The sequence below is a fragment of the Camelina sativa genome, chromosome 17 (genome assembly GCF_030686135.1).
Source record: "Camelina sativa cultivar CO46 ecotype springtype chromosome 17, ASM3068613v1".
Lineage (NCBI taxonomy): Eukaryota > Viridiplantae > Streptophyta > Magnoliopsida > Brassicales > Brassicaceae > Camelina > Camelina sativa.
Window position 1 is genome coordinate 17,636,584 of NC_141896.1, and position 25,970 is coordinate 17,662,553.

Here is a 25,970-nt window from a genome sequence, read left to right on the forward strand (position 1 = left end):
CAACTGATCCAACAACTCATCAATTCTCAGAAGAGGGTACTTGTTCTTCACAGTTACTCGGTTCAAGCCCATGTAGTCGATACACAACCGGAAACTCCCGTCCTTCTTCTTAACAAACAGCACCGGTGCTCCCCACGGTAAACAACTAGGACGAATAAAACCCTTACTCAGCAAATCCTCCAGCTGCTTCTTCAGCTCTGCCATCTCTGCTGGAGCCATCCTGTAGGGCGCCTTAGAAAACGGCGTTGTCCCTGGTTCCAACTCTATTATGAAGGGATCAGACCGAGATAGTGGTAACCCCTGCAACGACTGGAACACATCCTCAAACTCCTCCACAACCCGAATACCTCCAACAGAAGACTGCCCCACTGACTCTGGCATCAAAATTGTAACCAAATAGGCCTCACGCCCCTTCTCGATCATCTTCCCAGCCTGCATAGCCGAGATCACGAGACTCCCGAAGTCGGTCTAATACCCTGAAAAACCAACTTCCCTCCTGGATGCTCAAATTCCACTCTACCCCGATAGCAATCCAAATGCACTATATGCCGATGCAACCAATCCATCCCAAGAATCACATCATACAATTCCACTAGACTGATAAGCAAATCCGCTGGCTACTTCTCTCCTGCGATCTGAATATCAACTCCTCTAGCTTGTCCAATAACTCTCAGGAACTTGCCTCCCGCAACTCTGACAACTCATGTACGCTCCCTGGAATCCCCTCTGATTCCCGCACTCTCTGCACACTCTGGAGTGATGAAGCTATGAGAAGCTTCAGAATCGAACATAACATGAGACTTAAACCCGTCCACCAACAAGGTTCCTACACAAACCTCATGTGTTGAGAACCTAACATTCGATCACAAGCAAAAACAAACATAATCTGAACTATTGAATTGACCAAGTTAGGATCTCAGAAGTTATACCTGCGATCGCTCCTGCACTAGTGCCACCGGTCTCCACAGTCGAGTACACCTGTGACGTTGGCTCGATCCAACCCACCGGTTACACACTATGCTGCACACCCTGCTGCACTCCTGGCAGACCTCCAGCCTGCACCGCTGCTACTGCCATCTGCTGCAACTTGGGACAACAAGGCTTGATATGCCCCATCTCTCTGCAGTAGTAATACACTCGGGTATCTATCCGCGGCTCCGTCACCGCCCGCTGCTCTGTCACTGCCCGCTGCTCACCTCTCAGTGGACAGTTGGTCACCTTGTGGTCCCTGCTACCACCCAAAACATCTCGAACCACCGTACCTCGATCTCTGCATATCATCAAACTTCCGCTTCTGCCCATGCGTAGGCTTGCCGTCCTTGCTAGGAACAGAATGCGGCTGAGACCGCTGTGGATGCACCGAAGAACTGACTACAACCACCTGGGACCTCAAGTCGTCCTCTAACCCAGCTGCAAACTCAACCAGCTCTGCTCTCGTAGCATAGCTCCTCACTCTGCACCGAGTCCTCAGATCATCCCGCAGAGCCAAAAAGAACCTCCGCACCTGAGCCGACTCTGGCTCCCATGCCCGGCCTGCATACCGCACAAGCCGACTGAACTCTGCATCCAGCTCCCGCACTGTACGGTCCCCCTGTGTCAACCCCAAGAACCGTGCCTTCATACGATCAAGAGCCTCCTGTGGAAAATACTTGGAGTTAAACTCCCTCACAAAATCCCCCCAAGTCATATCCCGCTGCACCCTCTGTGCTGTCACCGACCTCCACCACACACGTGCATCACCTGAAAAGTAGTACACTACCAAATCCACCCTGAACTGGTCGGGACACCGAAGCGAAAGAAAAAGATCCGCCATCCGCTCTCTCCACTCATCCGCTACACTCGGATTTTTACCTCCCGAGAAATACCTTGCTCCCACTCGCTGCAGCTGCACCATCATCTGCACATACTGAGCATCTACTACCTTGGCCCCCGGCTGCACACCTGCCTGCAAACCTGCCACAGGCTGCACCGCTGGAACCTACCCACCAACCACTGGCGGCACTACTAGAACCTGTCCATCAATCACCGGCGACACCACTGGATCCTGCCCACCAACCACTGGCGGCACTACTGGATCCTGCCCACCAACCACTGGCGGCACTACTGCTGGAAGTCGCTCCAAAACCTGAGCTAGCAAGCCCATCAAGACATCCTCCCTGCCTGGAGCACCCCCTGCTGCAACCCCCACACCCGGGGCAACAACGTGACCGACACCAGGCCCATCCGCCCTGCCGTCACCCAAACCAGCCTGGTTTCCAGACACAGTATGATGAACCTGTGACTCCGCTACCTCCTCACTGGCCATGCTCTGGGTCACACTCTCACTGGCCTCGGGAACCTGACCTCGTCCCCGATCATGACCAGGACCACGACCACGTCCACGACCACGACCACGACCGCAACCAACAACATCCTCACCTCTAACCATCTGTATCACCAAGAACAGAAGGCTAAGCAACAAATATTTCTAATAACACCAGAACACAACTCATCGTGGAATCACAAAGCAGGCTCGAAGAGGATGTTCTAGGACCTCATGCCACACACAATTGACTAACTCACACAATCAACTCTAGCATGAAATCCTGAACATCAACAGCAAAAGCACAGTGAACCCTAGTCCTAGAACCGTAAGGGCTCTGATACCAAAATGAAACAACCCTTCCCGTTTTTTTATTTTTTATATATAATATTAATTCACTAGTGGTCCCATACCCCCTATCAACCTGCAACAATCAACTACAGCGGATAACCAAAGAAACAATTCCATTAAACCAATAAGAATTCCAACAATAATAATCCAATAACCGATAATGCAATAATCCAAACCAACAATGCAATAACCAAGTTCCAACATCCTACAATGTTCTATCGACTCAACACTAGCAACCTAACAATAGCTAGACCACAATCAATCAAGCCTCCAGAACATCCTCCTCCTAATCGCCTTGATTCCACGATCACACTTTACCTTTACCTGCACACCACAAACAACAATTGAGATGCGTAAGTATTATCATAAATACTTAGTGAGGCCATCCTCCCATCTACTAGGTTATACACACAAGCATATGAGACCCTCATGTTTAAGCAAACAAACAAACACAAACAATACATCAAACCACGAAAACCAGTTTCGGATGAGATTGGTGTCGACCGATGCTACATCGGTATCGATCGATGCTCGCACGACATGGTGTCGATCGATGCTACATTGGTATCGATCGATGCTTCTTCTGCATACGCGAACTGCACGAACACAAACGTCGATCCTCCGTTTCAAATCATCTCGAAACCGTCCCAAACTCACCCAAACACCTCGGGAATCTATGGGAAACACGAAAACAACGAACCCAAGCAAGCAAAACAACACAAACAACAAAGAAACACCCAAACAAAAGAGATCTCATGCTTAGATCAACCATGGTCAAGCACTCACCTCTTTTACAGGATGATTGGGTTGAGAAACGGTGGAAACAACAGCTTAAGAAGCTTCTCCTTCGTTCCCAGCAACAGCTCTCCCTTCTCCAGCCACAGATCTCTCCAAAAACGCCAAGAACAGACCCATAAACTCACAGAAACTCACAGAAATGCTTTCTCTCCTTTTTCTCTCTTTCTCACTTAACGGCGATAACAAAACTCCCAAAACCCTTAATTCATCGCTTCTTCACTTATAAATGCGATTTAGGGATTTCTAATTGAACCAAACCAAACCAAACAGCAATTAAAACAAATCTGTCGAAACCGGAAAAATGTAGTGTCGATCGATACACCAAGGGTGTCGATCAACACTCATACCAAAAGTATGATATTTGGTTCGCGGATGTTACAAAAGTAAATTACATACCACAAACAATTTAACTTATTCACCTATTTAAAATTTTAAAACACAAAACTTATTCTCCGGTTTCAAGTATCAAAAACTAATTATCACAATATAATCTTAAAAATAAATAAAATTTAACAAACAATTTTAAATCTATTCACCAATTAAAATTTTTGAAAAACAAAAACTTTGTCTTCTATATAAAAAATCTAATGACTATTTAAATATATGTGACTCAGCAATCTTAACATGGTATCCATGTTATTGAATTTTTTAAAAACCCTAGAACAATCATTTTTCCTACGAATTTTCACCAGAACTACACTTTTTGATTATTTACCACTTTTTATACAGTTTTCTCATTGTATTTTTACACTTAGGATTAGTTTAAATTAATTTGGTTATTCTAAAAAATATTGCTTTAACAATTTAATGGCATAATAATGTAGATAACAATGTGAAACATAAAGATGTGAATTTGATTTTAGAAACACAAAAGACATCAAAACTTTCTTCACCAAGTTAAAATTCTTTTTCACGTTTAAATAGTTCACGGGTGAAACATATTATACAAAATAAACGCAAACTCGAATAAACAAAAAAAATAAACTTTACTTACAGATTTTGTTTTACACAAACAAATCTAAAATCTCAAATAAAAATGTTATTTATAATATTTTATTTGAATCGATTTATCCCACACTATGTACGGGTTGATACCTAGTATTTCTCTATTAATATAACATAACCAAAATCCTAAAATATTAACAAATTCTTTAAAATCTAAGTTGAATATCCCCTCTCCATCATTCTTAATTAATTAAGTAAAACCATCTAACCAGTTGTAGTTTCTTTTTTCCTTTATTTTTTTTTTGCAACGACCAACCATTTTCCATATATATTAACAAAGTGTTGATGTAGTTGGAGAGTTTAATATTACATAGATAGTTTTTCCTATTTATTTACCTATCAAGTATATATATTTAAAATATTCATGTTTAGTTATTATTTTTCTTTATTTCTGGTAATGGGGCATAAATATTTTTATTGCTATATATATATATACTAGATTAAAATCTAAATTAGTTATTGAATGAGTACCAAATTTTTTTTTATAGTTTAAAACATAACTCATAACTCATAAGAGAACCGCATGGAAACTAATTTACTTAATTTTTTGGCAACACATGAAACAATAACACCCATTTTTCAGTTAATCAATTAATTATCATATATACCCGTAGAACATACCAATTCCAACACAAACTAATCACGAAAAGTCCAAATTCAGTTCATAAATAAATTACCAAAAACTCAACCAAACAAATATCAGAAAATTATTCAACATAAAATCTACCAATAAAACAAAAACAATAAACCAATAAAAACCACCAAAACGAAACCTTTCATCATCATTTTTCTTTCTCATGATTCCACGATCATCTCTTTTTTTTTTATAAATATAAAAAAATATATAAATATTATCACATATACTTAGTGAGGCGATCCTCTCATCTACGAGTTATACACACAAACAAAAAGAGTGCAAAACAATAATCAAACTGTGACACCCAGGTATCAAAGACTTGCGGAGAGGTTTAAAATAATTAATTTGGCCACCTATATCACCAAAGTGCACTTATCTTTTCAGTCAAGGGTCCTGAGAGAACTCTAGATTTAAGTGTGCTTGAGCTAGAGTAGATCAGGATGGGTGAGTTTCCGGGAAGTGACTGTTGGAACTGTGCGAGTGAGGACAAAACATAGAAAAAGATCATGTGGTGATTTGTACGGACGGTAATAATTATTTAAAACCTCTCGGACGTAGCAAAACTGACAGTCAGATATGGATGGGCTCAAGAGCCTAGTGAGAGGATGTGAGGCCTATTAAGAAAGGTGGACCCATGGACTGGGATTCACTACAAGAAAAATCAACATTCATAGCACACGATAAATGCTATCACATGTGTTTAATAGCGTTTTTATTAATGCTATGTTCTCTGCAGCTTAGCCCTGGGCATTCAGTAAACCAAAATCGATTTCATTCAATAAACCGATCAATAACCATTAACAAAAAGAGACCAATCTTTATGATTCTGTTTATGATTGTTTATGGTTGTTCATCTCCATCTTTATGATTCTGTTTTCTTTTTTCCCATTGATTTTCTTCTGGAGTCTGAAACCCTTCTCCTTGGTCATCAAACTCAAATCCATCTGCATCATTATCTCGATCATGTTGATGTGGAGATGATGAATCCATCTGCTAATTGTGTAAAAAAAAAAATAAGTTAGTGAAAGAAAACACCATGTCACTATCGATCATTGATCACACAAAACAAATGCTCACACAAACAAGACCACTATCGAACACACATCAAAGACCACCATCGATCACACAAACAAGACCACCATTGATCACACAAACAAAACCCATCGATCACAAATACAAAACCCATCGATCACACATGAAACATGAAGCTAAACTAAAATAGAACCCAATCAAATGATCAAACTAAAACAATACAAGACATGAAGCTAATCTAAAACAGAAACCAATCAAATGATCAAACTAAAACAATACAAGACATGAAGCTAAACTAGAACAGAACCCAATCAAATGATCAAACTAAAACAATACAAGACATGAAGCTAAACTAGAACAGAACCCATTTAAATAATCAAACTAAAACAATACAAGACATTGAAGCTCAAACACAAACAAAACCCATCGATCACAAAAACAAAACACATCGATCACACATGAAACAAGAGGCTAAACTAAAACAGAACCCAATCAAATGTTCAAACTAAAACAATACAAGACATGAAGCTAATCTAAAACAGAACCCAATCAAATGATCAAACTAAAACAATACAAGACATGAAGCTAAACTAAAACAGAACCCAATCATGCTTTACTCAACAATACAAGACAAAAACACATACAAGTCAAAACAAATGATGAATAAGTCAAAACAAATTCTGGGTACAGAACACATCTCCGTTTTTAATAATTGATACAAGATGATTTGCAGAGCACATGATTGATAATAGCGATAGAACACATAACATTGCACAACACAAGATTTGCAGAGCACTTGATTTGCAAATCGATCAACCGAACAAACAAATCCAAAAACCCACATAAATTGATACAAGATACAATAGAAATTGAAACAGAGTAGAACTCATAGACAAAAATTGATACAAGATACAACAAAAATAATCACATGTGAATGTCTCCGTGAATTCTCAGACAGAGGAGATGAGTAGCAGTTTAGGTTTTCCAGCTTGAAGAATGGGGATTAAATCCTGATAAATAGTGTTTATAGACCTTGTAACTGGAAAACGAACCGGCGGTGAGAGGTAAAAGCAACAAAGCAAAACAATTTTATTCGTTATAGTGAGAGATCGTAGGGATAGGGGTTATGCAAAACAACTCTTAGCTCATCGAGTTTTGATCGGATTTTGATCGGATTTCGGGTAAAACCGGATCGGGTTCGGGTTTCCGATTTTCAGAAATCCTAAACCCATTTGGGTTTTTTCTTCTTTCGGATATGGGTTCGGGTCAAGTTTTTTGGATCGGATTCGAGGATCAGGTTTTGGGTCCAGATATTTTGCCTAGGGCTATCCGCAACTATCTTAGGTGTCACCTCTATTATAGCGTCGTGACATGTTATTATATGACGTTCTTTCATAACATTAACCAAATGCTATAATATTGTTTTCTGTAACACATATTTCGTGCTATTTTATATTATGCCATAGCATTTTTTGTTTGCTATATGGAATTCTTTAATTTTTAATTTGATTTTTTATAATTTATATATTTGACCATAGTTTTGCAGACTTTATTTAACTGGATTGATATTAAAAAAAATTATTTCATAAATCATCAACATACATAACATAACGTTAATATAAGCAAGTCTTACATATCATACGAAGTCTTATAATATGCTGCCCTGTTTTATCCAAAAAGCTAACATTATAACTTATAATGATAGAGACAAACTTCGATCTCTTAAGTCTCTTCTCCTCTATCGCCTTCCCATCAAAAGCCGTACACACGTCTGAAGAACTGTTCCTGTTAGCATTCCCATCCAGATTCCATGTAATCATGTGTATATACATCAACTTAAAGCTTATGTTTTCGATTTGTTTTTTCATTGCAGTTCAAGAGTATACATAGTTACATACCTCTACTCTAAGTTCCCTCTTGTAGATGAGCAATAAAACAAAGAGGTATTACCACATATATAGAAACACCCAATGTTCAACTATGCCTTGCCATCCATGGGCTTTGCTCTAACCGAAGCTATTGCATTGTTTGACCAACAGCTACAGCTTTTGTACCAATATTAAAATGGTTGTTCCTTCTTCTCTCTGTATACACCTCCAACATCGCTAATAGTTGTTTCTTCTCTCTATATAACATTAAAAACAGATAAACTCACATTGCAACTGAAAATTTTAATACCACAACTACTCACAAATCTTTGGCCTAGATAAACTACTCACAGTTTACGTCACAAATTATTAATGGAGAAGAGAGTTTTACCTCTTTGTATGTTGTTATCTTCTTGGATTCCAACTTTTGACAAACTGAGAAAATCCAGATGAATGTGCAATTGATCAAAATTAATACAATACTTTCAACTCGTTAATACAATACTAAGGTGCTTTTGTGGTAAAGAAAAGGAAGATATTCACTAACCCAAAACGTTGACAGATCAAATAAAGAAATTTTAGCTCAAACTCAAAAATCAGAGACTTATGGGTGAGTAGAATCAACACTAAAGTTATCTATAAAACAAGTAGAGAATCGGATAAACAAAGCATTCACCTTATATCAGCCATAATTTCGACATTATAATCACCAATGTGTAGTTCATAGAATAAAAGCTTTCAAGCGGAAGATGGCTTGCTCATTATCCGCCCTAGCAAAGTTAAAAAATGTAAGTAGCACGAGATAGGTAAGTGACTTACATGGTCTCCTTGAACTCAACTGTCACCACAATCAGATTCCTCGCAGTCCTCACCACTAATTCACACTGCAAAACACACAATCAGCTTCTCTGAATTGCAAATCCAAATCACAAGAATGTATGGTAGCTTACAATAGGAGCAGATGAGAGATAAGACATACTCAATTTGAAAACTGAAAGTAGGAACATTCACCGGTGAAAAACTGTGGGAACTTGACAGGCAAAATCACAGCTTCCTTCAACGCTTGTTTAGCACTTTCAAGCTTAACATTAGGCTTTTCCCTAACAATAGCAGATTTAACACAGCTCAAAGATTTGGTTGCTCCGGGTCCTCTCCATCTCCTCTCCATCTCCTCTGGGCTTCGTGGCTACAGCTGTAGCATCACCACCGTTTGATTCTAGGCACGACCCACCTTTGTCCAAGAAGAAGTTAAACTCATGAAGCCTCTAAATAAGAAGTTAACCAAAGCACAACCAGAAATTCTAATTCCAAACCCAGATTCAAAGAGGGAAAGAAAGACAGAACTAGCAAACCTTCTCCGACGGTAACCAGTTTCTCTTCTCGATCTGAAGATGATATTCAGATCCGAAACCGAATTGGTTTCTCGTATGTTGGGATAGAGACGGAGATCGATTTTGGATATTGGGAAGCGGTCGTCGAGAAAAAAAAAATATCAATTTCGAGAGAGATTGATTGAGTGATGAAGTGTTGCTGAATTCTCACTCACATCAAGCAGCGCCGGTGAGAAAGAGACGAAGCCGGAGGCAACTGTTGTTTCTGAAAGGAAGAGCTAAAAGAGAAGAATTTGGGTTGTAAGAAACGGATCTGAGATGCACATAGGAAGATATCGATTTTGGGTTTGAAGGTGGAGAGACACAGACTCAGATCTTACTTTTGTTATAAAAGAATATAATAAACCTTTTATATCTTTACATTCGACACTTAGGCGCAAAACCAAAAAAAATTAGCTACCTGTTACCGCTTTATCAAAAAATTTAGGTTTGCAGAGCCAATTTTAGTTTTCCGCTTACTTATTTGAGGTAAAGCGTTTTTAAAATGCTATTATATAGTACCATTTCCAAAATTTTATTTATTATAGCATTTGCGAAAAACGCGCTATGCTTTTATGCTATCAATGCCTATATTTCTTGTAGTGATTAGACATAGGACCCACTAAGAGGTAGCGGTCGGGGAGTTACAAGTGGTATCAGAACCGAACCCAGACGAGTGTTCGAGAGGACTCATATTGTTGGGGGTAACGGTCTTGGTGTGCAACGAGGATCTGTTAGTGGGGTGAATTGTGACACCCCAGTATCAAAGACTTGCAGAGAGGTTTAAAAGAATTAATTTGGCCACCTATGTCACCAAAGTGCACTTAGACCATCTCCAATGTATATCTCTATTTTTTCCTCTAGAATAGAGTAACTCTATAATAGAGCAAGAGTTAGTGTAAAAAAATAGAGGTGAGGATAGAGTTGCTCTATATATATAGCAATCTAAAGCAAATATTGCTCTATAATAAAGTTTTGACTCTAAAATAGAATGGCGTTGGAGATGCCTGTATCTTTTCGGTCAAGGGTCCTGAGAGAACTCCACAGTTAAGCGTGCTTATATTGAAGTAGTATGAGGATGGGTGACCTTCCGAGAAGTGACTGTCGGAACTGTGCGAGTGAGGACAAAATACAGGGAAAGATCATGTGGTGATTTGTAGAGACGGTAACAAGTCTTTAAAACCGCCCGGACGTAGCAAACCGACTGTCGGATATGGATGGGCTCAGAGGCCTAGTGAGAGGACGTGAGGCCCATTAAGGATGGTCCATGGACTGAGAATGGACATAGGACCCACTAATAGGTGGCGGTAGGGAAATTACAAGTGGTATCAGAGCCGAACCCAAACAAGTGTTCAGGAGGACTCACACCGTCGGGGGTGATGGTCTTGGTGCGAAACAACTACGTTACGATCTGTTAGTGGGGGTGAATTGTGACACCATGGTATCAAATACTTGCGGAGAGGTTTAAAAGAATTAATTTGGTTACCTGTATCACCAAAGTGCACTTATATTTTCGGTCAGGGTCCCGAGAGAACTCAAGAGTTAAGCGTGTGTAGCTGGAGTAGTCTCAGGATGGGTGACTTTTCGGAAAATGACTGTTGGAACTGTGCGAGTGAGGACAAAACACAGAGAAATATCATGTGGTTATTTATAGGAACGGTAACAAGTCTTTAAAACCTCTCGGACGTAGCAAACTGACCGTCAGATATGGATGGGCTCACGAACCTAGTGAGCAGAAGTAAGGCCCATTAAGGAAGATGGGTCCATAGACTGGGAGTGGACATGGGGCCCACTGAAAAGTGACAGTCGGAGCGTTACATAAACAAACAATCTGTAACGCTCTGATTGTCACCTTTTAGTGGGCCCTACATCCTCTCTAGGTCGTGGGTCCTCTCTTATATGACGGTCTGTTCAGGAAACTTTAAATACTTGTTTAACGATCGTACAAATCACTACATGATATTTTTCCGTGGTTTGTTCTCTCTGAACATCAAATGTTTTATCTTAATACCTTAATTTATAATAAATATATATATATATATATATATATATATATATATATATATATATATATATATATATATATATATATGAAAAATGCAACCATAGATCATCCCCAGCAAGCATTATATCTAATTTGTTGTCCATAAAGATGAATTCTCGTTAATTATGCATTAAGCATCTCGCTAAGATTGAGTCACTCTTTAGCCAATTTGATGGACCTTTGAAAACGTAAACTACATCACAATAACTAAACAGAAGAACACTAATTAGAGTATTCATGATCGGTTGTCTAATTTTTTTGTTATGTCCAACAAATTGATGATGTTTTACCGATAAATAGAACTAGTTGGAATGAGAAAGGTACTTATAAATAAGTTTTCGCATATCCAACAAATGATTATAAGAGTGTTGTATTTTACTAGCATTAACTCGATGAGAATGTATTTCTCTTGAGCAAAATTGAATGAAAAATATTTAAATACTTCGTTTCTCAAGGTGAAACCTTATCAGGTCTTGGAAATAGTGAAAACTCATCCCATTGCATAAGATAAAAACATAGTTAATTAGTAATAAGTTATTTATTACATTCAAAATATACTTTGAAATAATGTAATAAACGTGTGAAAAGAATATTACTTGTAGGCTTCGCCATTCTATATTCTTCCAACGAGGTTATACCAATATTCGTTCCAAAATGACGAATCTTACAAGTAAAATTCTTTTAACCCTTTTATTACTTTATTTCAGAATACGTTAAATGTAATAAATAACATTATAGCATTACTAATTAACTATGGCTTGTTATGTGAAATGACATGTTCTTTCCTTATTTGCAAGACCTAACAAAGTTTCACCATGAGAAATATAGCGTTTAATGCCTTCATCAAACATTTCTCTCTAAATTTTGCTCAAGTAAAAAAATTTCGTCAACTGAATGAAATCAGTAAAATATAATATTTTTATAATCATTTGTTCGATAAACTAATTTTGTACATTTATTTTGAAAAGGACGATGTTGTTGTTTTTTGTCTGTAATATCTTTGTCTTTATCATTTATTCAAATAATTCATACTAAATGTTTAAAGTTGCTGACTATTTGATCGTATGTATTTTCTTGACAATATTTTTTGAACATAAATATATATATATATATGTATATATATATATATATTTAAAGTCATTTAATTTAGTAAAGATCTTACTTTACATAATATAATATTTGTTAGACCAAATATATTTCTGAGATTTAAAACAAAATATCAAATATGCATAGATTTCTTTTAAAAGGAAATTTTAGTTATCATTTATTTTAGATTTTTACTTAGTTTATCATCTACTTTTGGATTTTTTTTTTGTAAAGAAGTACTATGAGAATTTTTTTAGAATTGGTTTATTACTGAAAAATTAACTTTGTGATGAGAATATGTCATATTTACATCGGATATAGGTGTATTTTGATAAATTCACGACGAATTGATTTGCATCGCTATATTGTTGTACACCACATTTATGACGAATTGGATAGTTGATATACATAAGTTTCTTTTAGTTTAAGGTAAATTTAATTTAAACAATCGAGCAAAAATGTATTTAAAAACTCACCAAGATTTTTTTGTTTACGAAATCATTGATAGGGGTGCTTTCCATTCTGGATCCGTGCACGTATAGAAAATTCTTCATAAAATCCTTCTACTGTAAGAGATGCTTCCACTCTAGATCCGTCTATTTATTTTTCATAGTTTGTATTCTATAAAATAAACGAAATATTGATTAATAAACAACTTAAACAATACTGTAACATAGAAAAACTTATTCAACAAATTTGCAATATTATTCTAAACTCCTGAAATATAATTACTGTTTGAGTGCAAAAATCTGTTGAAAAACTTATGAAAGCAGTTTTTTATTTAAAAGAAAACGTTTGTAGGTAGATAATAAGATCTTTAAGAGATTTACCATGATATTTTTCATGCATGAACAAGCAAAAAGAAAGAACTCAACTGAATAGACAGAAAGCATCTACATCTATTTGTTCTTATATAAATTTCTAAATGATAATTAGATTTTTGTTTGGAGTTTTTTCTGCTTTTTGGTTAATATTAATTATTAAATGAGAGATTTATTACCATTAGATACTTTTATTTTAAAGTAATAAATTTTAAAATAGTCAAAGTAAATAAATCTTAGTGTGAAAAATGTGGACTGTGGACCACAAAGATTTTTTTCTTTTTTTAAGATATATATGATTTGTTTTTCTCTCTTGTATTTAGTTTTTAAATGTTATTAGATTGTTCTTTCTTATATTGTTATAGAAACTTTTTTTTTAGCTATCACTCCTTTTTTTAGCTGCCCAAGGACAAGAGTTTGAGGCAGAAGATTATGAATGTGGCTCATGCGAGCATGTTTTCGATTAATCCAGGGAAGATCAAGATGTTCCTAAATCTGAAGAGGTACTATCATTAGGTCAATGATGAAGAAGGATGTCGTGAATTCGGTCGCAACTTGTGATATGTGCTAGTTAATGAAGGCTGAGAATCAGGTTTCAAATCGATTGTTGCAGATTTTAGCTATCCTATAGTGGAAGTTGGATAATTATGATGGATTTTGTAGTAAGGTTGCCAACTTTACGGACCCAAAATACTATTTGTGTTATTGTGGTCAGTCGGACCAAGTTAGCATATGTTATAGCCAATAAGAAGATTGTTAGAACACTAGTTTTTATAGGAGATAGTGGGCTCCATGGAGTGCCGGCAAAGATTGTGTCAGACAAAGATTTTCCAAATTAACTTTTGTAACGCACAGACCGCCACTTTTCTTAATGGATCTCACATCCTCTCTAGGTCTGTGATGTTAAAGGAAGATGTGAGCTCATTTTACATATGACACTTCTTGTTGTAATGTTAGTTAGGACTTGAATCGAGACTTATAGAGTATATTGATAATATATATTCACTAAGAGTAGTCCCGTGTGTTGTACGGTTTTATATCTATTACTATTTATTTTCTGTTTAGAGTAACTTGCGATTAGTTTATTTTTCTGAAATATGTACTTGTTGGACAATATGGAATTGTGTAGTTGATGTCGTTTTCCTGTCGAATGTGATTATTTGATTTTGAAAAAGAGTTGGTTGTGGGACTGTGTTGCCATTGAGCTAATTTCATACTATAGTAGTACAATTCATAGAAAATATAATCCATGTGTTTTTTTGTTTTTTTTGGTAATGATTGTGATTTCTTTTGGGATTTGATTGATTTTTGTTGATGGTGTTGGTATTTCTATGTATATATTGGGACATATGTTGTGGAAAGTGGTTATGTGATTTTGCAAATTTTCCCCTTTAATTGTCTTTATTACTCCCTTTGATTTTTTAGTTATCGTTGTAGATTAAAATTTTTGTTTCATATTACTTGTCGTTTTATATTTACGATGCAAATTTATGAATCAAATATAAGCTCAATAAGTTTTTCTGTTTTATCAAATAAAATGGTATGCTAATGAAGGATAAAGCGGAAACTTTAATTATTTTCTTAATATGTGTGAAATTATCTAGAACAATTAATAATATAAAGGATAAGAAAAATTTGTTATTCATTGTCTTTGTGTGCTTATTCTTTTAGCCATTAGACTTATTACATATTTGTATATATTTATTGGTCATTATTGTTTAATTAGTTTGGTTTTCTTAAGCAGAACCTCTTGAAACGTCTATTTTATTATTTTTAACCTAAATAATTTTCCATTAAAGCTAAGCAAGTTACATAGTATGTTTTTAAAAAGCCAAAGTGTTCATCGAGATTATGGGATAATTTATGCTTGATCAATTTGGAAATATTCACTCATACACATATTAATTTGTCGTGTTTGGGTTTTTTCTTGGTTACTAATTTAAAGGTAGTTATATTCTTTTAAATGTAGATTATAGTGTATGCATATTTTCCATAAAAGCTAAGCAATTTACGTAGTTTGTTTTTAAATAGTCAAAGTGTTCATCAAAATTTTAGAATAATTCATGCTTTGGTCAATGTAGACAATTTGGAAATATTAACTCATGGTTTACCCCACATATTAATTTGTTGTGTTTGGGTTTTTTCTTGGTTACCAATTTTAATGTAGTTGTATTGTTTTAGATGTAGTAGAGTCTAGTGTATGTATTTTTTGAAATGTTTTACTTGGTTCTTATCCCTAATTCCCCCTCTTTTTTTTTGTTTCGTTTTTTTGTGTAAAAGCCCTAATTTTCTCGATTTAAAGAAGCAGAGACGAAATTTATTATTATTAGTTCACAGCTACGACGCTAAGTCTGAGGAGAGACTAACCTCTCAACATTCAGAAAATGATATCAGAAATTACACCCAACGATGTGTGTAACACCCGCGAACCAATTTCTGGTTATTGGGAAGGGGTGTCGATCGACACCAAGGGGAGTTTTATAAGGGAAAACTTATCATCAATGTTTGGTTCGACCAGGTTGTTTTTAATTGTCGTTTCTGGTTTGGTTGATTTAATTGGGTTGTCTAAACCATGTATATAAGGGAAAACTCGACCTAGGTCGTGAAAAGAGGTTGTCTTGGCCGTTCTAAGGGAAAAGAGAGAAAAAGGTGTTCTTGAGAGTTTGGAGGCTTTTGGAGAGATACTTGGCTTGTGTGGTGAGATCTGTTGCTGTGGAGTGGAGATCTTGTGCTAGGAACGAAGGAGAAGACTTCTAAGGGTTGGGTTCATCGTTGTTGAGTCAGAATCTTCCTGAAAAAGAGGTGAGTGCATGACCATGGCTTATCTAAGCCTGAGAATCCTTTGTTTTCTTGATTTGTTGTGTTTTGTGGTGTTGTTCTTGCTTTTGGTGGTTGTGTTATGGTTCTTATAGGTTCCTGAAGCTTTTGGGTGAGTTTGGAACGGATTGGAGATGATTAGAAATGGAGATTCGACGATCGGCTTCGAGCAGAACGTGTCTGCGGGGTCGGTGTCAATCGACACCATGTGGGTGTCGGTCGACACCATGTTTGGGCCAGTGTCGATCGACACCTACCTGGTGTCGGTCGACACCAACTTGTTTGATTCGTGATTTCCTGATTTGTTGTGTTTGTTTGTTGTTTTGTTAAACATTGGAATCTCAGTTGCTTGTGTGTATAGTCCAGTAGATGGGAGGATTGTCTCACTAAGTATTTGTGATAATACTTACGCATCTCAATTGTTGTTTGTGGTGTGGAATCGTGGCGATGAGGAGGAGGATGATCTAGGGTCTCGTTTGTGTGTTGTTGGTTATATTGTTTATATTGGAACCTTGGATAGAGTTATGCTAGGTTGTTGGATAGGATTGTTAGGAGTGTTATTGTATTGATGTGTATTGGTTTTGTATTATTGGTATGTTTCCGTTGTGCATAATGGTTATTGCTGGTTTAATGATGAGTTGTGGTTTGGGTTGGTTAATTAAGTAGTATGGAATGCTTAATTATGTATTGTATTTATTATAAAAAAAAAAAAACTGGTCAGGTCGTTTCAATGTGTACATGGGGATATACAGATTATTACAAAATTGATCAGAAACTGATTTATTTATTTTTAAAAAAGAATGAATAGTGCCCTTTCTTACTAAGTCTTCTGTCGCATATGTATAAATTGTTGTTCTGACTGAATGTGTAATCTCATATGTAACCAAAACCATTGTCTTAGTATGTTATCGACCTTTACCTTAGAGACAGAATGACTTCCAAATATTTGAGTCATTTACCTTTTCTATTGAATTCTTTTCTTACTTTCTTGTCTCTTACTCTTCCATCCTTCATTTACTTGAATATCTAGAGATTTTGTTTTTAAAATAAATATTTGACTATATAAATATCTTGTGTTGGTATTTTCCATTCCTCGTGGTTCTCCTACAAATAATTTGTTCAGTGCTATTTTTGCCGCATATGCACACCGTCATATCACAAAAAATTTAAACGTTACTTGTAAGCTGGACAATATATGAAGACTATAAAGCCTGATGAAGCATCTTTATTTTTATTCTTATCCTAATTAACACAGTATATATCAACACACAGTGTCGTGCTAAGGCGAATTGTGGCTTAGGGCGGGTAAGAAAAATGTGGCTTTTGTTATTAGAAATATCAAAAAAAGAAATATTGTTTAAAGACAACAACGGTGAAGGAAAAAAAAAATTATAAGCCACTATTTTTCTATCCTTTTTTCCTAAAAAATCATTCATCAAGCTCAATCAAGGTTTCGAACCAATTCTCTCTCTATAGATATGATAGCCAACAAATTTAATCTTTCTTGTGAGATAGTTGATCAAAGGTAAGATTTTTTCAGCTTCAACTTTGAGAAACTTCTTTCTGCAGAGGCAACAAAGATTGGAACCGTTAACAATAAGCAATCCAAGAATTAGGACAACAACTTTCCATTGTTTCAGAAAATCTAACACTTCGATAGGTCTTTGTAGTTTTTTGGTAAAATCTTTTTTAGAACTTTCAGTTCATAAACTAAATCATTCCCATCAACATATGAATGATTGCCATGTGTAGAAATTTTCTTGTGTATTAGATTTACTAATATTGTCATGGGATTCTCAAAAAAAAATCTACTTTACATACACATTTATCTTATGAATTAAAATTCATAAGCATAGATAGAAAACAAATGTGGCCTACCAAATTTTTTATTTTTGGTGGCTGAGGGAAAATGCCCTTTCCTCTTGCCTGTAAGCACGGCACTGTCAACGCAGCACACAAAAGAAGTTTATAATTATTATCTTTATATTGTGTATCGCTGTAAGTATGTTGTAGAGATTATGATCTGATCCTATTTAATATTTAATTGAGAGAATTTACGTTGACTTGGTGACGTTGTTGGATACTTCTCTATAACTGTATGTCTCAACTCGTTCATGTTCACCATGTTCATAACCTTTAAACCTGCTTATGACGTTACTCTACATAACTCGACATACAATATAAATGAACTTTTTCTAAGATTTGTTCTTGGCTTTTATTAATATTCATTACATATCTCAAACACATGAGGAATTGATGTCTTCTTAATTTGAACGAACACTTAGAACCAGGTGGAGAGAGTATTATCCTTGGGATGACAACCTAGTTTCCAACTGCTATACCAGTTAAGATCTTTGCTTCAATGACTCTAGCACCCAAACGTGAGACAATTAATCTGGTTCCATTACAGAGTCCTTCTTTTTTATTCATGTTTCATGAGAGCATAACTGGAGAGTCTATCTTTAGTTTCAAACAATGATCTGGCAGACCTGAGAATTTGAGTGAGTTCAAAAATTATGCAGGATATGAGGAATGAAGGGCTTTAGTTTATGTTCCAACAGATTATATTAGATAATATTTTTTAAATAAAATATTTTCATAGAAGGAAATGTTTTGTGTATATCATTGTCAATTTTTAGGGTTGTCGAATGAAATTACTGCTTATTTAATTTTTAAAAGAATTAGAAACACACACAATTTACCGTAACGTTGGGGAAAAAACAATTATTATGCCAACCACAATTTTTTCCGTTTATTGCATTGTAATGATCGGTGATGCATTTTAATTGTTTGACTTTTTGGGTTTAAAATAGAAGACAATATATGGTTTTAAATTCTAATGAAACGAACATGTATGAATGTGGACTATGTGTATAGATATGACCCATATCTGTGGAAGTTGGTTTTTGCATATTTGTGAAAGTTGGTTGTTGCGAGAATGCAATTTAACCATATATAGGGATTAATTTTCTTTTATGGATAAATGTCAATTTGAAGTGTCAAGTGTCAATTTCTGGAAGCAAGTTTTAAAAAGGAAAAATGATTGTCAGCTACTTGAAGTATATACCAACACATAGCCACACATACAAACAATATAAATGTCTTGTTAACTACGTACACTATTGTCATCACATAAGGACATCCATAAACAAACATATGTATGTCTACAACACCATAAACATTCGAGGTTAGCCGGAATCCAGCGTTGACCGGTATTGACCGATGTTGACCAATATTTACCAGCGTTGACCGCTATTGACCAAAAAAAATATTCAAAAAAATATAGATTTTTTCCTAATAATAATAATTTTTGTTTTTATGTATTTTTGAAAATACAAAATTAAAAATTGATATTTAAATAGAAAGAGTATAAATTTGTTATTGTTTATGAAAAAATCTACTACACATCAAATTTTGGTGGTATAGTTTTATTATATTATTTTTGGTATATTTTCTGTATTAAGAAACAGACAATTCGTGGGTTCATCCTTACGGCGAACCTCTCTTATTCATCCTCTTTAAATTAAGGAAACAAATCTTAATTAAAGAAACAAAATATGTTGATCAATCCATTTTAAAATTGTTAATTTTAATATTATATTATAGTTTTTAATTATCACATCTAAAACCCTAACCATTTATTATAAACTCAAACCGACATATAATTTTGTTTAATTATAAAATCTAAACCCTAAACACTCTTTTATAAATCCAAACAGGCATATAATTTTATTTAATAGTAAAATCTAAACCCTAACCACTCTTTTGTAAACCCAAACCGATATATAATTTCGTTTAACTGTAAAATGTATACACTAACCACTCTTTTGTAAACCCAAACTGACATAATTTTATTAATAAAATATCTCTTTTTAAAAATATGATATGACAATGCCATATTATTGTATTCTGATTTGTTAATTAAGAGGGATGAATGAGAGTTGTTCACCCCTAGCCTTAACAAAATTAATTACTTTATATACCACAAATTTTGTTTTTCATATTATTTTTATTTTTATTTTTGTAAATAATTTTCTTGTATTTTTTCGTTGTTATATGTTGTTTTTGTAAATTATACAAATCATTTATCTTTTTATTTATTTATCAAAAATACATAAAAAAAATTATTATTATTTTAGAAAAAAAATATTTTTTTGAATAATTTTTTCTGGTCAACGCCGGTCAATACTGGTCAACGTCGGTCAACTCTGGTCAACGCCAGATTCCGGCAGACCTCGAATGTTTATGGTGTTGCACACATAACCTATGTTTGTTTATGAATGTCCTTATGTGATGACAATAGTTCACATAATTAACAAGACATTTATATTGTTTGTATGTGTGGCTATGTGTTGGCATATACTTCAAGTAGCTGACAATCATTTTTCCTTTTAAAAATGAAATTCTATTTTATTATATAAGATATATATGATCTGACGCCCCGAAAATGCAATCTCATATAGGGAATTTAACGGTACAAAATAGAACAAAGCATAAATTAGATCCAACTCTACACCTAATATACTCTTCACACAATTTAAATTTGACAAGTGACAACCATGCTTTAACAAAAAAAAAAAAAAACAAGTGACAACCATGCATAACTCCGCACGAATGTATGATTTCAATTTTATTAAAGGGTATTTTAAGCACACATAATTTCCACACAACACAATTATTACTTTTTCGCAATAAATAATTAAAAATTATTCAGCATGGTAGCACACGGACCACTAGTACCTAGTGGGATCACGAGCAAATTAAGATAAACTTCTTCGACGAAGTCCGAAAGAGAGACGCCAAGCATTAATGAAGTAATCTGGCACAAATCCGAGAAGAAACCACTGAAGGGAATGAGCCCAAAACGGCGAGCAACGTGATCCAATTCCGATCTGCTCCACCGCCGCTTTTGCGTAGACTTCCGGCGTCGGTATAAAGAAGCTTGGTTTATGTATAGCTGCTACTTCCGACACCATCCTGGTTGCCACGTATAACGGCACCTGCCCATTTGGTTTGACACACGTACGTGTATTATAACGTTATTTTCTTTTACGCATTACATGGGGAGTCCAAAAAAATGGTGTACTAGAAATATTGGATAGTCTCTTTCGAGAAATAAAGAAAGGTACCTGGCACTGGACATCAATACCAAACTTCTTATATTCCACATGTAGGGATCTTGTTAGTGCATCAATATAACTGCATACACGTACGTTCATGTGTTTAGAGATTTATTAATGTGATAATATTCTAGTATATAATATAATGATAGAGTCTACTTAGATTAATACTTTAGGCAAATAAAAACTTCTTAATGATCAATGCAAAAGTTTAGATAGTACTATATATACTATCCTCTATTGTGCAATTAATGCAAAGGAAAAATACTACAAAATAAAAATATCAGTAGTCTTTTTTACAAAAAACAACACTATATATAGACTGAGGTTCTCTCGTGTGATTATATACCTCACTACTTATGTAATTTTTAAAAATAAGAAATTACGTGATGGAGATATATATACGTCACGTAAAATGGAATAAATTAATTCGACAATTTTTTTGGATAAATTAATAAAATAAGCTTTTTCCGTATTTACTATACAACAACTACCCAGAAAAAGAAAGATCGGAAGTAAGAATCTTGATCTAACAATTATGCAACTCACCATTATGCACTTTTGTAGGGGACCGTTATCCAATTTAGTGACTTAGGTAAATATAGTTGGAGTTAAAAACCAAACTTTTTGTAGTCATTTTATTAGTTATTCCTTGTCAAACTAGATGTTCGTTAAGATTCTATTTTATGAGATATACAAAAAAAAAAAAAATGTTTGTATCTTCGTAAGATATATTTTTGGGTTTAAAATTAAACAACTTAGTAACATAATTTGTGATATTATTTACTAATGTCCTTATTAACATTTTTCTTATGATCTCAAAAAAGTAGTCATGGTCCTGTTGGTTAGTGTATGTATTAAAGAGTGCAGTTGGTTAGTCATTACGCTTTGGTGGCGGCGTAGATGGCGCAGAGAGGATAAGAAGGGACCACAACTGCGGCGCCGGAGCTAATACTGACGATGGCTCCTCGGCGACGTTGAAGCATTGGTCGGATGAGAGATCGTGTGAGCCATGTGGTTGCTTCAAGATTAACCTTTAGGATTTTGGTCCATGTGAGTTGGTCAGTCTCGTGGAAGAACATAGCTCGTGGGTAAGTTATCCCAACGTTGTTTATCAGAATCCCCACTTCGACGCCTTTGATCCCTTCCTCGATTACATTATATCCTCCTCCTGCACAATAATTAACAAAAAGAAAAACACTTTTAAGAAATTAGTTGTTTCTTTTTTTCTTTTCAGTGTAATAAAACCCCTTTAACAGAGAAAAACTTTCATTGTAAGAGAACTTCTCTTATTGATGAGAAATAGCTTAAAGAAATAATTAGAAAAGTTCATTTGAAAAAAAATATTCAACTTTTAAGTTTAATATTGTAAACTGCATGTATTAGTTTTTTGGCAATGCAATCCAGTGTTTTTTTGCATTTTACTAACACAACATACATATATATATATAATATTAATGGTATACTTACCCTGTTTTTAGTAACAAAGAATATTTATTCATAATTACTGTCATCATGTACTAGTATAAAATTATAAATACTCGTACACTGTGTACACACACAATAAAATATATATAGACCAAAACTAAGAAGTGCATTTACTATCAGAGATTACCAGATGAGAAGTCAAATGGAATGATTTTGATCTTGATGTGGGGAAACTCTTGTCCGAAATCATTAGACAGAGCTTCAAGCTTAGAAAGGTTTCTGCTGACTAGGATGAGGTTAAGGCCGTGTTTGGCCAGCTCGTGGGCAAAGGCGCGTCCGATCCCTTCAGTGGCTCCAGTGACCAAAGCCCACGAACCGTAACTCTTGAGCCGCTTCGGGTTTGTGAGGAGGAATCTTGTGATGAACCATTTCAAGAGAGGAAAGAATAGTCTAAGGAGATAGAGAAAGCCTATGATGCATACGACATGGAGGTGCCATGGCTGACTATCATAGATGCATGCTCTCTGCATGTTCTTCTTTCTATTTCTTTCCTCTTTTTCCTTTATTTGTTTGCTTATTATTTGTCATGTTATTTTGGCTTGGAGCTAACTCTTTATGTAGGCAAATTAGAGTTGAGAGGGAGAGGGAGAGAGAGAGATTTGTTTACTATTTTTCTTTGTTGAATCTTAATTACTTTACACATAATGAGTGAATCTAAAATAACTTCTAGCTTACAAGGAAAGGCCAAATCAATATGAAACACAGAAAGGAAGAATATTTCTTCTCTAGGGAGATTAATTGGTAGGTTGGGTAAGGTCTCATCCATGACACAAAACCATACGCTATACGGCCAGGCTATTTATACCATTATGAATTAGTTTTAATATCATGTAACCTTTAGTTGCTAATATTCATCTATCCCAGTGTCTCATATTTGAATCTTAAACTTCTAATTTTTTTTGTTTTTTTGTTTTACTTATGTTCTGCTAACCTTTTCCTTGTTGTTTGTTTAATTTTGTTAACTTGTTTATTTTTGTTTTTTATTAGAGCTAATTAAAAAAAAATATATATTTAAATGAATTAATATGTTAAATATATAATAAAATTATATGAAGTTTATATAATTAATATCATTGGATGAAGTTTATATAATTAGAAGCACGGAGTAAAAGGACTCTGTGGAGTAGAGCCAGAAGACGAGAGACGGTTAAGGAGTTGAGGACAGTATTTTGCGGAATGACCTTGAGTCTGGCAGAACTGACACCGCCCTTGGTAAGGACGTGAACCTCTCTGGGAGTTGTTGTTGTAGCGGTTCTTGTTGTTGTTGTTGTAGTTGTTGGAGTTGTGGTGGCTGTTGTTGTGAGTGTTGTTGTTGTTGTGAGTGTTGTTGTTGTTGTGAGAGGGACCAGATCGAGATCCACCAGAGGAACGATGCGTAGCAACATTCGCCGTGACCGGAAGCAGAGACGGAGCACAAGCAGAGACCGACAAAAGCTTGGCCTCTCGATTTAGTAGACGTTCGTGAATGTAGACGAGAGTAGGAGGAGTATCTCGGCTTTCAATCTGGTCAATGATAGGTCGATACTCCTCAGGAAGACCTTCCAGAATGTGATCTATCTGTTCCTCATGCTCCATAGGTTTACCGAGATTAGCAAGAACATCAAACCGAGTCGTAAGACCCTGAAAATATTCATCAATCGTACGATCCCCCTTACGCCAAGCACGCAGTTGATCCTTCACTTGTTGAATATGGCCACGGCTCGGCGTCCCATACGTGGCGATAAGAGTGGACCAGATCTCAGCAGAGGTTGTGGTCCGAGAAAGCAGCGGCTGAACCGTAAGAGAGATTGCCCCTAGAAGAGCACTGTAGAGAAGTTTGTCTTGACGCTGCCATTGCAAACGAGTCGGATTCGGAGACTCAACAGCATCGGTGGTGATGGTGGCAGGAGGACTGGTGGTGGTGCCATCGAGATAGCCCGCAAGACCATGGCCATCGACAAGAGCATGGACTTGGAGCTTCCACATAAGAAAATTGGTTTGAGTAAGCTTGGTAACATTGGTTATGTTGACGTGAAGAAGAGCGTTATTGGTAGAGGTCATAGTGTCGGTGATGATGGGTAAGTTAGCCATGAAGCTAGACACAAGAGAACCAAGAATGGAGAAGAAGAAAATGAAAAATCAGAAGAAAAAAAATTTATGTATCGTAACCTGCTCTTGATACCATGTAAAATATTTGTATGAAGGATGATTTTATTCAAGAGAGTATTACAAGTATTTATACAGCTAAGGATTCTTCTAGGGTTCTATACAAGAATTTATTACCTAATCTACTTTACATATATAAGAGATTGTGAAGAGTAGAGAGAATATTTGATTGACATAATCATTGATATGATTGTTCCTTAATAGTTATCAATACGCAAACAATAAAGCTTCCTTTCTCTTTTGTTCCAAAACTTTCAAATTTGTACACTAGTAAGTAAAAGTATGACATCAAACACAACATTTTTACTAAAAACATAAGTATATCCAGACTCATAAAATAGCTTAGGTTAGTATCCGATCAACATTTTCAAATGGATCTTGTCATTACGCAGGCGGCAACAGTCTAGCGTCCTTTCCTAAGGTTGCATTTGATATGTACGTTACCATTGGCTCTATAAATTGGCAAGCCTTAAGCAGCTCATCTCCTCGTTTAACTTTCCAACAGAGATCGTAAAGAGGAAAAGGGGAGAAGAGAGAGAGAGAGAGAGATATAGTATTTTTCACCATCAAATTTTAACGATCATCCATTAGAGATCATCCCTTCTAATCATATACTGGAAACATCATTTCTTTTAAAATTTTAAAAGACAAATTAAATCAGAAAATTAATCCATCGAATTTAGGGGTTTGCCAGGCCTTTTGTATTTAACATTCCCTGCATTGTTTCTATTCGAGAAGGTTAAACACTAATTCCGTTTTTATCATCTTTGTTTTAGCTGAAAGAATAATCGTTTAAGTTATGTAAGATTTCATGTTTGCTTTAATCATTGATGGGATATCACTTGCCTATGCATTGGAATAACCTGGATATGAAAGACATCTTCTTAGAGCTGTCCATTGGTTGTGCCTCAGTGATTTACTCCCGTTCATCTCCAAAACATAAGGCACTGCCGCACTGGTACGTTCTTACTTTATCTTCTCTCATCTCTTCTATTTTGCAACTTCTTGAATTTATAATTTATTGTTATGAATTATGTCCCATCGATCGATTTTAAGTTTTTACGTTCGTTAGAACTGCATGATTAT

General features: G+C 35.4%; 1 protein-coding gene and 2 long non-coding RNA genes across 5 annotated transcripts; all 3 read right to left on the reverse strand.

Moving 5' to 3' along the window:
* Positions 1–7,693: 7,693 nt before the first annotated feature.
* Positions 7,694–9,743, reverse strand: LOC109130035 (uncharacterized). 2 transcript variants are annotated; one of them, XR_002036208.2, is made up of 6 exons: positions 9,346–9,743; positions 8,973–9,224; positions 8,813–8,877; positions 8,385–8,428; positions 8,024–8,250; positions 7,694–7,910 (listed from the first exon to the last, which is right to left on the reverse strand). It is a non-coding gene; the product is annotated as an uncharacterized LOC109130035 (long non-coding RNA). The 2 variants fall into 2 exon arrangements; XR_002036209.2 differs by having other exon boundaries at positions 9,005–9,224; positions 9,346–9,706.
* Positions 9,744–12,741: 2,998 nt separating this feature from the next.
* Positions 12,742–13,391, reverse strand: LOC147923941 (uncharacterized). 2 transcript variants are annotated; one of them, XR_015585883.1, is made up of 3 exons: positions 13,324–13,391; positions 12,970–13,114; positions 12,742–12,853 (listed from the first exon to the last, which is right to left on the reverse strand). It is a non-coding gene; the product is annotated as an uncharacterized LOC147923941 (long non-coding RNA). The 2 variants fall into 2 exon arrangements; XR_015585882.1 differs by lacking the exon at positions 12,742–12,853 and having other exon boundaries at positions 12,899–13,114.
* Positions 13,392–20,738: 7,347 nt separating this feature from the next.
* Positions 20,739–23,425, reverse strand: LOC104757022 (very-long-chain 3-oxoacyl-CoA reductase-like protein At1g24470). Its single transcript, XM_010479712.3, has 4 exons — positions 22,867–23,425; positions 22,137–22,422; positions 21,261–21,330; positions 20,739–21,131 (listed from the first exon to the last, which is right to left on the reverse strand). The coding sequence occupies exons 1-4, from the start codon at positions 23,207–23,209 to the stop codon at positions 20,892–20,894; spliced, it is 939 nt and encodes a 312-aa protein (XP_010478014.1). The 5' UTR covers positions 23,210–23,425; the 3' UTR covers positions 20,739–20,891.
* Between the last annotated feature and the right edge of the window lie 2,545 nt (positions 23,426–25,970).

Coding starts and splice junctions, on each gene's coding strand:
- LOC104757022 (XM_010479712.3), bottom strand. CDS start 23,209: ATGCAGAGAGCATGCATCTATGATAGTCAGCCATGGCACCTCCATGTC. Junction 22,423..22,866: donor TCCATTTGACTTCTCATCTG/GTAATCTCTGAT, acceptor ATTATTGTGCAG/GAGGAGGATATAATGTAATC. Junction 21,132..21,260: donor GTATTGATGTCCAGTGCCAG/GTACCTTTCTTT, acceptor CCAAATGGGCAG/GTGCCGTTATACGTGGCAAC.